General features: G+C 47.4%; 1 protein-coding gene across 2 annotated transcripts; it reads left to right on the top strand.

Annotated features, from left to right (window-relative positions):
• The first annotated feature begins 1,372 nt into the window (after positions 1-1,372).
• On the top strand, positions 1,373-13,593 carry LOC144610621 (G-protein-signaling modulator 2). Of its 2 annotated transcripts, none has more exons than XM_078429470.1 (4): positions 1,373-1,779; positions 8,680-8,812; positions 10,289-10,432; positions 12,938-13,593. In XM_078429470.1, the coding sequence occupies exons 1-4, from the start codon at positions 1,663-1,665 to the stop codon at positions 12,952-12,954; spliced, it is 411 nt and encodes a 136-aa protein (XP_078285596.1). In that variant the 5' UTR covers positions 1,373-1,662; the 3' UTR covers positions 12,955-13,593. The 2 variants fall into 2 exon arrangements, with proteins under 2 accessions (XP_078285596.1, XP_078285595.1); XM_078429469.1 differs by having other exon boundaries at positions 10,286-10,432.
• The last annotated feature ends 1,204 nt before the right edge of the window (positions 13,594-14,797 follow it).

Genomic DNA, 14,797 nt, shown 5'->3' with positions numbered 1-14,797 from the left:
TACAACGTCTGGAAGCACTGACCCAATTACTCTTCTAAAAACAATGTTCTTATCCCGATGATCTCACCAACTGTATGTCGGAACACGTGGGTGTGACCGGGCTTAGAGCCTTAACCAAGTACAGCCTCTCTGACCCCTGAACTGTAATGAGAAGCTAGAGGATTACATGACTAAGGAGGCCGCGTGGAGTTCATCCTGAAAGATGCCTGTGTACCCTGTATGGAAACTGAGCTGCCCTGGTAACGTTAGATCTCGAGGTGAACTTGTCCAAAAGTTGTTTCTGATGGTACTTTCCATTGCTTGGACCACTCTTGGTCTGAATCCTACCATATGTCCGTGATGGACACTTCTAATGAAGTAACAAATTTGAGGAAGGATATTCTTACTATTGAGGGCGTGCAGCGTAGGTTTACTAGGTTAATTCCCGGAATGGCGGGACTATCATATGTTGAAAGACTGGAGCGACTAGGCTTGTATACACTGGAATTTAGAAGGATGAGAGGAGATCTTATCGAAACGTATAAGATTATTAAGGGGTTGGATACGTTAGAGGCAGGAAACATGTTCCCAATGTTGGGGGAGTCCAGAACAAGGGGCCACAGTTTAAGAATAAGGGGTAGGCCATTTAGAACAGAGATGAGGTAAATCTTTTTCAGTCAGAGAGTTGTGAATCTGTGAAATTCTCTGCCTCAGAAGGCAGTGGAGGCCAATTCTCTGAATGCATTCAAGAGAGCGCTGGATGGAGCTCTTACGGATAGCGGAGTCGGGGGGTATGGGGAGAAGGCAGGAACGGGGTACTGATTGAGAATGATCAGCCATGATCACATTGAATGGCGGTGCTGGCTCGAAGGGCCGAATGGCCTCCTCCTGCACCTATTGTCTATTGTCTAACATCAACCAGAGAGTTCGTATTGTCTTGATGATAATCTGCTCCTTCTGGCACCATTAATGTGAATCTATTTTCCTTTCTTTCTTGTGGCCTCTATATTCCTTCTACAACAGGGGTTCCCAACCTTTTTCGTCCCGGTTACCCCAGGCAACTTTTCGAAAGTAAATTTACCCCTACCCTGTTTTGTTCAGTAATTTGAGTTTACACTTCTACTATAATAAAGCAACCGACAAAGGGGAAAATTTTAAATACTGTTTTTAACATTATTATTTTAAGTTCAAATAACAATAATAGTAGGTGAAATTTACCCCAGGTTGGGAACCCTTGTTCTAGAATATGCAGCGCTAATATTGTGTTCAGCATTCTGTGCCCATTACATATCTGAAAGAGTTAATCAGGCGCTTTTCAAATGTGCGTCAGAGTTAAGCTCCATGTCTTGTTAATCTCATTGGGTATTTACCAAGGATTCCTCGGGCTTCTCGTGTGGATATAGGCTGCGGGCTGCACTGAAGGGACTGGAAGGTTTGGAACCTTGCACACAGGGACCTGTGGCTTGAGCTGAGGTTGAACGCTGGTTGAAGGATCTGCCCACATCGCCACGTGTTCCTGATCCAAGGGCTGCAAACTCTCGTGGGTGAATCGGGTCATCAGGCTCCTCGGAACACCATGACGGAGATCTACTGAGCCGAGAATTGGTGAGGATTTTCAACGCAAACTCCGGACGCCCCTGAGAAACCTCCTACAGTGAGTGGTGGATCAGTTGTCTCCCAGCAATGAGCCACAAGGAAACCGCCAAAGATGTCAACAGACTGGACAGTGTTGTGTCTGATGAGGAGCAGTCGGTTGAGGAACGACCAAGTGCTGGAGATGATGACTGCACAACAAACACGGTAAGTTTTGCTGTCAACCAGCTTTGTGCAGTCTTTCTTTATTCACTGTCTCGTGGAACTTGTGCGATTTATGTATAACTTGTGTATAACTTGTTTTGTGTTTGTCTTAGTCTGTGTGCCCGTGATCTGCTGTCAGCAAGGTTTCCATTGTACCTGTAGCTCTGCATACACGGTAGCGCAGCGGTAGAGTTGCTGCCTTACAGCGAATGCAGCGCCGGAGACTCAGGTTCGATCCTGACTACGGGCGCTGTCTGTACGGAGTTTGTACGTTCTCCCCGTGACCTGCGTGGGTTTTCTCCGAGATCTTCGGTTTCCTCCCACACTCCAAAGACGTACAGGTATGTAGGTTAATTGGCTGGGTAAATGTAAAAATTGTCCCTAGTGGGTGTAGGATAGTGTTAATGTACGGGGATCGCTGGGCGGCACGGACTTGGTGGGCCGAAAAGGCCTGTTTCCGGCTGTATATATATGATATGATGATGATATGATACTTGCATACTTGCGCAATAAACTCAACTTGATTTGAAGTCCATTGTGTGTCTCCTGGGGCAGGTGGCTACTGAAGTGTGCTTCAGTCCATCGGTGCCCTCACCATACTTGCACAGATGACCATCGACACCAATGTCCTACCTTGTTCCTTTGTTTCTCACTAATCTCTACCTCAGTGATGGACACTTCTAATGAAGTAACATCAGCCAGAGAGTTTGTATTGTCTTGATGATAATCAGTGCTCCTTCTGGCACCATTCATGTGAATCTATGTTCCTTTCTTTCTTGTGGCCTCTATATTCCTTCTACAACAGGGATTTATCTCACTTTTGGACCCTGAGTTTTGGATGGTCACCAACACTCCTGTCTCTGGGCTATCTGCCTTTCCTTTCAGCCTGTCCCAGAGTCTCTATTCTCCATCTCTACCCTCCCAGAGTCTCCAGCCACCTTGACCATTCCACGGTCTCTGTGCTCAATGGCCCTTCCTCCATTGGACCACCCCTGGCTTCTTCAACTTCCTTACTTAACAACCTTTCCAAATTACCACTACTAATAAAAAGTAAATATTATTTCCTTCATACAACCATCTCCCATCCCACAAATTCTACATTTCCCTTCCATCCCCACCTCCTCACTCTCACTCTACATTTCCCTTCCATCCCCACCTCCTCACTCTCACTCTACATTTCCCTTCCATCCCCACCTCCTCACTCTCACTCTACATTTCCCTTCCATCCCCACCTCCTCACTCTCCTGCCTGTACCCTTCTGCTCATATCCTTCCTCCTTGCTTTACAGTTCCTCTCTTCTCTTCTTTTTTGACACTCGGATGCTGCCTCCAATAATCTAGTTCAACCGCTCACTTGTCTAGCGGCCCTGCAACCCAACTGCAAGTTTGCAAAGTTGTTCCTGCACTTAAGTCAAGTCAAGTCAATTTTATTTGTATAGCACATTTAAAAACAACCCACGTTGACCAAAGTGCTGTACATCTGATTAGGTTCCAATGGGGAAAAAAAATGAAACATACAGTAGCACACAAACAGTTCACAGCGCCTCCTCAATGAGCCTCAAACGCTAGGGAGTAGAAATAGGTTTTGAGCCTGGACTTAAAGGAGTCGATGGAGGGGGCAGTTCTGATGGGGAGAGGGATGCTGTTCCAGTCTAGGAGCTGCAACCGCAAAAGCACGGTCACCCCTGAGCTTAAGCCTAGACCGCGGGATAGTGAGTAGCCCCAAGTCGGCTGACCTGAGGGACCTGGAGTTAGAGAGGGGGGTTAGAAGATTTTTGATGTAGGGGGGGGGAGTGTCCATTTAGGGCTTTATACGTGAATAGGAGGAGCTTGAAGTTGATTCTGTACCGTACAGGGAGCCAGTGGAGAGAGGCCAGAATCGGGGTGATGTGGTCCCTTTTACGGGTACCCGTCAGGAGTCTCGCTGCGGCGTTTTGGACCAGTTGCAGGCGGGACAGGGAAGATTGGCTGATAGGGAGTTGCAGTAGTCTAGGCGGGAGGAAATGAAAGAATGAATGATTTTTTCTGTGTCGTCGAATTGGAGGAAAGGTTTGATTTTAGCTATGGTTCGAAGTTGGAAGAAGCTGGCTTTTACCACAGCGTTGACTTGCTTATCAAATTTTAATGCAGAGTCAAATATCATGCCGAGGTTTTTGACATGCGGTTTGACTAGGCAGGATAGACTTCCAAGACTGCCTGTTATCGATTTGATGGAGTCGGGGGGCCGAATAGGATGACCTCAGACTTGCTCTCATTTAATTGGAGGAAGTTCTGTGCCATCCAACATTTTATGTCCTCAAGGCAGTGTATAACAGGTATAACAGAGCTTTATTTGTCGTTCGGTACCGAAGTACCGAACGAAACTACATAGCAGTCATAGAAAAAAAAAAAAGAACACAAGACACATGACCCCAACACAAACGTCCATCACAGTGACTCCAAACACCCCCTCACTGTGATGGAGGCAACAAAACTTCCCCTCTCTTTCCCACGCCCACGGACAGACAGCTCGTCCCCGACCGACCCGCACAGTCCCCGCACCGGGCGCTGAAACGTCTCGCGGCCGAACCGGGCGATGAAAGGCCCGCGACCAAGCCTTGCGCAGCTAAGTCCCGCAGCCGAGCCGCACCAGCGGTGAAAAGTCCCGCAGCCGAGCCGCACCGGGCGGTGTTAAGTCCCGCAGCCGAGCTGCACCGGGCGGTGTTAAGTCCCGCAGCCGAGTTGCACCGGGCGGTGTTAAGCCCCGCAGCCGAGCTGCACCGGGCGGTGTTAAGCCCCGCAGCCGAGTTGCACCGGGCGGTGTTAAGCCCCGCAGCCGAGCCGCACCGGGCGGTGTTAAGTCCCGCAGCCGAGTTGCACCGGGCGGTGTTAAGCCCCGCAGCCGAGCTGCACCGGGCGATGTAAGTCCAGCGGCCAAGCCGCACCGGGATGTAAAGTCCAGCGGCCAAGCTGCACCGGGATGTAAAGTCCAGCGGCCGAGCCGCACCGGGGGATGTTAGGCCCCGCAGCCGAGCCGCACCCCGCGCCGTGAGGAAGAGAAAAGTTCCCCACACCCACCCACCCACACCCACCCCCCACACACCACCACCCCCTCCCACACATACACAACCAACAAAAAAATATATATAAAAATCATCCCAACACCGACACTCAACAAAAAAAAGACGGACAGACTGCTAGTCAGCCGCTGCCGTTAGGCGCCGCCACGTAAGTAATGTTTAAATTTGACTGGTTGTTGGGTTTCAGGGGGAGGTAAAGCTGAGTGTCATCGGCATAGCAGTGGAAAGAAATGCCGTGCCTTTGAATGATTTGGCCAAGGGGGAGCATGTATAGAGAGAAGAGAATGGGGCCTAGGATGGAGCCTTGTGGAACTCCGCAGGAGAGGCTAGCTGGAGCAGAGGAATAACTGCCTATGTTGATGGCGAAACTCCTATCTTTGAGTGAAAGCTGTGGCTAAAAGACTTGGGGGAAATCTCGTTGTTAAAATGCTTAAAGTAAGCTCCAGTCCAGTTGACTTTCCCACAGCATGTTCACCTTCCTATGTGCGTTTTTCATTAATATCTGTGTTCCTCTTTGTCAAAGTGACACTAATGTGCGGTAATATGTCTACTAAGTCGTGACAGGTCATTTATGGGGTCACACGGCATTTGGTAAATGTATGAATGTGAAACAGATTCTCTGCCATGTTAGGTCGTACAGTGGCCTCATTATATAGGATTTATTTTAATCGAGATTAATACAGCTAGAAAATGTAATCGCTCTGTGTGGTTCAGTGCTCTCTGACGGAGATGTTGTTTTGTACCACCTTTTGCAGATGGATTCACTGAGTATCGCATTCAGATAATAATTGGCACATTCAGCCTACCTCTGTGTGTTTTGTTTATAGTTTAAAAAACTGCAGAAGCTGGAAATCTGAATAAAGAAACGCTGGATACATAGAAACATAGAAAATAGGTGCAGGAGTAGGCCATTCGGCCCTTCGAGCCTGCACCGCCATTCAATATGATCATGGCTGATCATCCAACTCAGTAACCTGTACCTGCCTTCTCTCCATACCCCCTGATCCCTTTAGCCACAAGGGCCACATCTAACTCCCTCTTAAATATAGCCAATGAACTGGCCTCAACTACCTTCTGTGGCAGAGAATTCCACAGACTCACCACTCTCTGTGTGAAGAAATGTTTTCTCATCTCGGTCCTAAAAGACTTCCCCCTTATCCTTAAGCTGGACTTCCCCAACATCGGGAACAATCTTCCCGCATCTAGCCTCTCCAACCCCTTAAGAATTTTATATGTTTCAATAAGATCCCCCCTCAGTTTTCTAAATTCCAGCGAGTACAAGCCCAGTCTATCCAGTGCAGGGATCAGACCAGTCTGGTTCTCTCACCTCTTAGGCAGCCTGACCTGCTGAGTTTTTATTTTTTATCGGTGTCCTTTGCATTCTGTAATTCTCTGAGCCCGTATTCCCAGCTCACTTTCACCTCCTTCGGACTGACCACACATTATCGCTCAGGAACTGAAGAATCATGAGCGAAAAACAAAAAGAGCTGGAGGAACTCGGTGGGTCAGGCAGCATTAATGGAGGGCATGGACAGGTGACGTTCCAGGTCGGGGCTCCTCTTCAGCCTGATGGAGTTACTCCTGAGTTTTGTGGAGAGAACAAAATGGGTTGGGATAGAATTAGGGAGTGTTGGGTTTAGCATGGACTGGTGTGTCTGCACGTAAATCCTTGCCTCTTGATAATCGGTTTAGTTTATTGTCAGGTGTACCGACCGACCGAGGTACAGTGAAAAACTTTTGTTGCGTGCTAACCAGTCAGCTGTAAGACAATGGTAGGCACAAAATGCAGGAGTAACTCAGCGGGTCGAGACCCGAAACGTCACCCATTCCTTCTCTCCCGAGATGTTGCCTGACCCGCTGAGTTACTCCTGCATTTTGTGTCTACCTTCAGTTTTAACCAGCATCTGCAGTTTTTTTCCTACAGCGGTAATACAATATTAAGCGGTAAGACATGATTACAATCAAGTCATTTACAGTGTATAGATGTATGAAAAGGGAATAACCTTTAGTGCAAGGTAAAGCCAGTAAGGTCTGATCAAGGATAGTCCGAGGGCCACCAACGAGGTAGATAGTAGTTCAGGACCACTCTCCGGTTGCGGTAGAATGATTCAGTTTCCTGATAACAGCTGGGACGAAACTATCCCTAAATCACAACTGTCTCAAAATGCATCGCAAAATAGATGGTACAAGAAAGCCGAATGGGAGAGGAAAGGCGACACAAGGCAGCTTGTATTTGTAGTCTTGATCATGAACAACTCCTCATGGGCTCAAGAAGAATGACGCGTTGTTATGTAAAGGGTAGAACATCAGGAGGGAATCCGACCGAATCGGCACGGAGTCAATTCAATCGCACACAATGTCCGAGGGGTCAGGGTGACGTGGAACATCCCTGTGATAGTGATCAGAGTGGCGACATCTCAGAAGGCAAGGATGAAGAATTGCCACCGGATGCGAGAGACGAAATGGACTGAGAATTGGCCAAAGACTAGGCGAAGAGGGCAGATGGAATGAATGAGGACTTTGTGACAAATCACAGTGAAATTCTTTGCTTGCATACCCAATGTATGCAAATAGTCGCCACATAAAGGGCGCTGACACAGTTAAAAATGATCCCACGCCAGGCTCACCTTTGATCTCCCTCCCCCCCCACCCCCCCCTCACGGCGATCCCCCCATGCCGGGTCCTCCTTTGAGAGTGGTGATGTTTGGAATGTGTTGCAAAGAACATGGTAGAATAACAGACAGAGCAGGCCAGGGATGACAGAATACCGAGGGTGGAAGTCTCTAAGGAAAAGAACTGCTGGTTTAAATCAAAGGTAGACACAAAATGCTGTAGTAACTCAGCGGGACAGGCAGCATCTCTGAAGAGAAGGAATGGATGACGTTTCAGGTCGAGACCCTTCTTTGGAAGTCTAGTGTGGCATGGTAACAGTTGTCATATTTAAATATATCATGTGTTACTATGAGCCAGAAAGGTCCCAACATCGAGTCAAAACCACTTCTTCAGATTCAAAGTGCAAAGAGTCTGAGGAAAGGTCTCCACCCGAAACATCACCTATCCTTTTTCTCCAGAGTTGCTACCTGACCCACTGATTTACTCCAACACTTTGTGAATATCTTTGTTGTCCAGAGTGGCTGTCAAACTTCGCTCAACACCTGCGCTCGGTCCGCGTTGGCCAATCTGATCTCCCGGTGGCCTAGCACTTCAACTCCCCCTCCCACTCCCAGTCTGACCTTTCTGCCATGGGCCTCCTCCAGTGCCATGGTGAGGCCCACCGGAAATTGTAGGAACAGCACCTCATATTCCGCCTGGGCAGCTTGCAGCCCAGTGGTATGAACATCGACTTCTCCAACTTTAGATAGTTCCTCTGTCCCTCTCTTCCCCTCCCTCTCTTCCCCTCCCCCTACCCAGATTTCCCTCTATCTTCCTGTCTCCACCTATATCCTTCCTTTGTCCCGCCCTCCTGACATCAGTCTGAAGAAGGGTCTCGACCTGAAACGTCACCCATTCCTTCTCTCCCGAGATGCTGCCTGACCTGCTGAGTTACTCCAGCATTTTGTGAATAAATACCTTCGATTTGTACCAGTATCTGCAGTTATTTTCTTATATATTCTTAAACATAGTACATGTTCAACAGATAGATGGATAGGACAGGTTGGGAGGGATATGGGCAAACACAGACTAATGTAGCTGGGATATGTGGGTAAGTTGGGCTGAAGGGCCTGTTTCCGGTTTGTATCACTCTGTGACTCTGTAAGAATTTCATTGTTCCATCTGGGACATAGGACAATTGTCAGTCGTAGATCCAAGTGATGAATCTTTGGCTTCTGCTCTCCCCATCCCAGGAAAATGAAACAGAACATGAAGGGTTCATCGACATGCTGAGTCACGTCCAGATGAACCGCATGGATGACCAGAGATGTGACCTCCGGCAGAGCGAGACAACCTCCCATAAACCAACGCTGATTAAGGCCTGTGGTGAGTACGGCAGGGGGCATTGTAGCCAAAGATACTAGAGGAGCAAGATAGACCACTCGGCCCTAAAAACCATAGTATGTCACGGCGCCATTTTAGTAGGCAGAAACTTGCAGAAACATTTAAAAAGAAAAATAACAAAAATCTGTGAATTGATAGATGAGATATATTCTGCATTTTAATGGTATCATCACACATACTGTTCCCCACAACACTGATTACACTGCGAGAGGCAGAGCGAACGGCGGGTTTTGCTTACTAAAATGGCGGACGTTACGCTCCTTTGCGTACTACACTTCAGTATAGGCGATTTCGACGGAGTGGTTCATCTTGCTCCTCTAGTATCTTTGATTGTAGCTACAGGGCGGGCAGGCCACTCCCAGCAAGATGCAGTAACATGGAGACACAAGGAACAAATGCATGTGTGTGTGGGGGACTGCCATGGAAGGGGAGGGGAAGAACAATGGAGGTGGACACACAATGCTGGAGTAACTCAGCAGGGCAGGCAGCATCTCAGGAGAGAAGGAATGGGGGACGTTTTGGATAGAGACCCTTCTTCAGACTGATGTCAGGGGAGGGGATGGGTCCCATCCTCTGACATCAGTCTGAAGAAGGGTCTCTATCCAAAACGTCACCCATTCCTTCTCTCCTGAGATGCTGCCTGCCATAACTCAAGCCCCAGTAACACCCTGGTGAATCTCTCCTGCACCCTTCCCAACTTAATGACAGGAGGTTGGGGAGTCGAGACAGGGATGAGAGGAAATGTCTTCACATGGAGGCTGACCAGTCTTGGGAATTCTGTCCAAGGATCACGGTGATCCAATCACTGAGTATATTTAAGACTGAGGTTGTTAATGGTGCAGGAAAATAAATGATCAGCTGTAAACGTGTTGAACTGCAGAGTAGTCCAATGTCTGAATAAGGGTCTCGACCTGAAACATCACCCATTCCTTCTCTCCAGAGATGCTGCCTGGCCCGCCGAGTTACTCCAGCATGTTGTGCCTTCTTCGGTGTAAACCAGCATCTGCAGTTCCTCTCCTCAATGTTCCATGGTGTCACACGTACAAAACACAGTGAAATTATTTTTCAAGTTGCCAAATTTGGCGCCATTTCCAAAGTCCGGTGTGCACACCAGGTCTTATGGAGTGTGTCGGAGCATGCGCCTTGGCTACATTTAGTCTCCTATTGACACAAACTTAGCAGCAGTTCATGGTGCCAAAGTGGATGAGAGGTAGATTCACAGAGAAAGATTACTTGCAAATTATTCCTTTCAAAAGGAAGTCTTCTTGAGTTTTCTCAAGGGTCAGAGCAACCTGCTCCTTTTTCTAATTCGTACCATAAGACATTGGAGCAGAAATAGGCCGTTTGGCCCAGCGTGTCTACTCCGCCATTCTATCATGGCTTGAGTGCTGATGTTCACATGACCCCATTGTTACTGGCATCGATCGTGTGATTAAATCAGCACCTTCTCTGAAGCAGATGACTGTTCCGACCGGCCCATCAATGAACTCCTGGACATGCTGGCCGACAAGCAAGGGCAGCGACTGGACGACCAACGAATGTCCTGTGACAACCTGCCTGGCCTCCAGCTGTCCAACTGCTGCCTCCTGTCCACGGACGAAGGTGAGCAGCCCTCCGCGCTACCTCACCCACGCACTCATAAGCTGATCTATCTCTCCCTCCTAACCCCATTCTCGTGCCTTCACCCCATAACCCCTGACGACCGTACTAATCAAGAATCTATCTATCTCTGCCTTCAAAATATCCACTCCTCTTCTCTCAGCTTGAATGAATGATCCCTCACTGAACTTGTCCTCTTTTTCTTCCTTCACAGCTGCTGCTTTTTCCAATAGTTTTCCTTTTTAAAAATATTATATTGAGTTTTTCTTATCATAGAGTCATAGAGTTATACAGCGTGGAAACAGGCCCTTTGGCCCAACTTGCCCACACCGGCCAACATGTCCCATCTACACTAGCCCCAGCTGCCCATATTTACTCCATATCCCTCCAAACCTGTCCTATCCATGTACCTGCCTAACTGTTTCTTAAACATTGGGATAGTCCCGGCCTCAACTATCTCCTCTGGCAGCTTGTTCCAAACACTGTGTGAAAAAGTTACCCCTCAGATTCCCATTAAATCTTTTCCCCTTCACCTCGAACCTATGTCCTCAGGTCCTCGATTCCCTACTCTGGGCAAGAGACTCTGTGCATCTGTCTGATCCTCTCATGATTTTATACACCTCTATAAGATCACCCCACATCCTCTTATTATAACTCTTGCCTCCCAGGCAGGTGCCACCTTACCATCACTACCATGTTACTCAGACCCAGACACTTCTTGCGTTGGCACTTGCTGCCATGGAACCATTTTCAAAACATCCTCTCACAGTCGTTCCCTTTATTCTGCACATCCCCCAACCTTCCCTCCGACTGCATGTTTTCAAATACACAGGATGTGATGTTAAAATCCAAAGTGCCAACTCTTAACTTGCTCCGGGTGGTGATGGAAGGCTAAAGCACTCACCTAAGCTCCTCCGATGTTGAGAAATGCTGGGCAGACACGTCATTGGGATTATCAAGTGGGCTCCTACTTTCATCAACGTTTCGCTGACTGGGCCCACGACATCTCCAGTAGGCTCAGCAGTGCTTTCTGGCATCCCAGAACCACCCCACTCTGCATCTGCCTAGACGGCTTATTTGGGAGACCAGATCGGGTCTTTCCTCTTCAGCCAGACTGGCTACTCCGCTCTGCCACCCCTGATGTTTCCTCGATGGCCTGGTGTAGGGCTTGTCCGCTGATCCCCAGGTCCTTCATCAGTCTTACAGTTGATGTTGCCTTTCTGTTTTCCAGTTCTACAGAGCGTCACAGACTCAACATATCGACCGTTTCACTTTCCACAGATGCTGCCTGACCTGCTGACTTTTTTCCAGCAGTTTCTATTCTTATTTCATCTTTCCAGACTTTGCAGTTATTGTTTTGATATTCAATGTGGTGATTAATTGTCAAACCTATCAATTCCTTCTCTGTCTATCTGCACACGTGACAAAATATACATTGTCAGGATTGATCACTGCACCCAATTCCAGTCAAAATATGGTTTGAAGCAAGATTCCTAATATAGACAACAGGCTTGATGGAATCTCCCGGCACAGAAAGAGCCATTCAGCCTCTTGTGTCTGTACTATCTCACAATTGAGCTATTGGATGAGAAACCAGGCAACTGGAACTCCAAAAATTGTTTACAATTAATTGCCCAGTTGTTGACCACTATGAAATACATCACCAGTTCTTTTATCATCACAGTGGCGCAGCTGGTAGTGCTACTGCCTCACAAACCCGGAGACCGGGGTTCCATTCTGACCTTGGGGTGCTGTCTGTGTGGAGTTTGCTCGTTTTCCTTGAGACCAAGTGGGTTTCTCCGGGTGCTCCGGTTTTCTCTCCCACTTTCCAAAGACGTGTGGGTTTGAAGCCTCTTTGAATTGCCCCTGGTGTGTAGGGAGTGGATGAGTGAGTGGGATAATGTAGAATTAGTGTGAACGGATGATCGGTGGTTGTTGTGGATCTGGTGGGCGAATGTCCTGTTTCCTGGCTGTATCTCTAACCTAAATTCAGCATGGGAACTGGGGCCCAGGTGAGTTGGAAAATAGCTGGTGAACCGAGGCTGGAGCAAGTCAGAGAGCAGGGCCCCGATGAATCAAACAGGAGGACAGCAAACATTCGTGGGGAGTCAGATATCTGAATGTAGACACAAAATGCTATCTGATATCAGATATCTGACTGTTTGGAAAGTGGACGTGGCGGTTTCTAACAAGATCGTGGTCTCTGGGGGATGGGCGGTTGTTGTCACCTCTGGTCTGGCTGTCTATTACTCGAACATCTCACATCACCAGCCTCGAATAAATTCAAGCAGTGCTTCCAGGTTTAAAAGCTCCCTCTATAGTCAGAGTTTGTTCACATTGAAATATTATCCCCCCCCTCCACAACACCCAGCACCCCTTCAATACACACTGAACATTTTAGTTTGGTTCGACAGTGCGTAACCTAACTTGTACTGTCCTGGGCCAAATACTGTTCCTGTTAATGTCGTCTAACTTCTGAAGCAACTATTTTAATTATTTTTATTTTAGAGACTGAGATTGAATAGGGGCATCCCAGGGCAGGATCAGGTTCCTGTTGGGCCTGAAGAATATCCTCTTGATCTGACACATTGTCAACCTGTCAGAGGGAATACCACAGGACCATCGTTGCTTCTACATACTAACCTTTGTGAACGTGTCTTCATTGGAGACTAACCTTCCTGCTCTCTCTTGTGGTTCTGTGACTTGGATACGTGAGATGGACATTGGTTTCTGTAGCCCGATCTTCGATGTGAAACTTCACCTTCCCACCGCATCCAAACCTCTTTGGGAATTGCCTCAATGCTCTTAGACCCAGCATATCTGCATTCACTGTAAACCAAAATGCATCACTTAGACCTTTCCATTTAAAATGGTACAAAAATATTAATAAATGTGTTGATATTAAATATTAATAAATACAGCTAAATGTTACAATACTTGATTTATTGATCATTATTTGCACATTTTCCATCTGATCAAATGAGATGGGAGAGTGTGGAAAAGCTGGAAGGACATGTGGGAGATGGAGGCGAGCAGGATAAGCTTCCTCATTCGGGCAACCTATGATGTCCTTCCTAGCCCAAAAAATCTCAACCAATGGCTGGGCGAAGATCCATCATGCCCCCTGTGTTCAACACCAGCCAGGCTTAAACGCTATTAATAAATACAGCTAAATGTTACAATACTTGATTTATTGATCATTATTTGCACATTTTCCATCTGATCAAATAAGTTGGGCTCAGTTTCTGATGTTGAATAGATTGAGTTTAATTACCAGCTGTACTTCAGTTCTAAAGACCCCCGACTCCTTGAACATCTTCACTTCCAGCTGAAGATAGACCCTTCAGATTGCTGAGATTATGGCCTGGTGCTCATCTGTGGCCAGCAGTCTGAAGAAGGGTCTCGCCCCGAAATGTCACCTATTCCTCCTCTCCAGAGATGCTGCCTGTCCGGCTGTTACTCTAGTATTTTGTTTCTATCTTTGGTGTAAACCGGCATCTGCTGTTCCTTCCGACACTTTTCACCTCCAGCTGTTATCTCCCCTGAAAATTCTATCTCTTTGACCAAGCTAATGGTTATTTATCTTTGTGATTTGGTATCCCATTTATTCCTTCAAGCTCCTGGGAACTTTCTTGTGATATCTGTACTGTTATAGATGCCACAGGAATGCAATTAAAGTCATAGTCTCACAGCACAGAAACAGTCCCTTCGGCCCATTCTATCGGGGTGCATCACCACTTGGTATAGCAACTGCTCTGCCCCACACTCCATACTGCATCCTCTCTTCTCCCCTCTCCCAAAAGCTAGAAAGCATATACCACCCGATTCAAGAAAAACTTCAGTCTTGTCTGTATGGAGTTTGTACGTTCTCCCCCTGACCACGTTGGTTTTCTCCGAGATCTTCGGTTTCCTCCCACACTCCAAAGACTTGCAGTGTTTTTAGGTTAATTGGCTTGGTATAAGTGTAAATTGTCCCTAATGTGTGTAGGATAGTGTTAGTGTGCGGGGATCGCTAATCGGTGAGGACTCGGTGGGCCGAAGGGCCTATTTCCGCTCTGTATCTCTAAACTAGACTAAACTAAATTTGTGGAGACAGTCCAGTCCATCACCCAAATGGGCTCTACCTACCACCCCATCCCTATCCATCAAATCCAACCATGCTTCCTCAGAAAAGCAGCCAACAGAATCAAGGACCACCCCACACTTCATCCCCTCCTCCCAAAAGTTAGAAAGCAAGTACCACCAGATTAGTACCATGGAACACCGAATAGTGAAAGGTTTGGATAGTGGGCGAATAATGAAAGGCCTGGATAGAGTGGATGTGGAAAGGGAGAGTCTAGGACTAGAGGTTTTGACCTCAGAATTGAA

The sequence above is a fragment of the Rhinoraja longicauda genome, chromosome 37 (genome assembly GCF_053455715.1).
Source record: "Rhinoraja longicauda isolate Sanriku21f chromosome 37, sRhiLon1.1, whole genome shotgun sequence".
In the NCBI taxonomy this organism is placed as follows: domain Eukaryota; kingdom Metazoa; phylum Chordata; class Chondrichthyes; order Rajiformes; family Arhynchobatidae; genus Rhinoraja; species Rhinoraja longicauda.
The sequence above is the reverse complement of the archived record's forward strand: the minus strand, read 5'-3'. Positions and strand labels throughout refer to the sequence as shown.

Bases quoted from the DNA above. Each gene is read 5' to 3' on its own strand.
- LOC144610621 (XM_078429469.1), top strand. From the start codon at position 1,663: ATGAGCCACAAGGAAACCGCCAAAGATGTCAACAGACTGGACAGTGTT. The intron at 1,780-8,679 runs GTAAGTTTTGCT...TCCCCATCCCAG, and splicing joins ATGACTGCACAACAAACACG to GAAAATGAAACAGAACATGA. The intron at 8,813-10,285 runs GTGAGTACGGCA...CCTTCTCTGAAG, and splicing joins AACGCTGATTAAGGCCTGTG to CAGATGACTGTTCCGACCGG.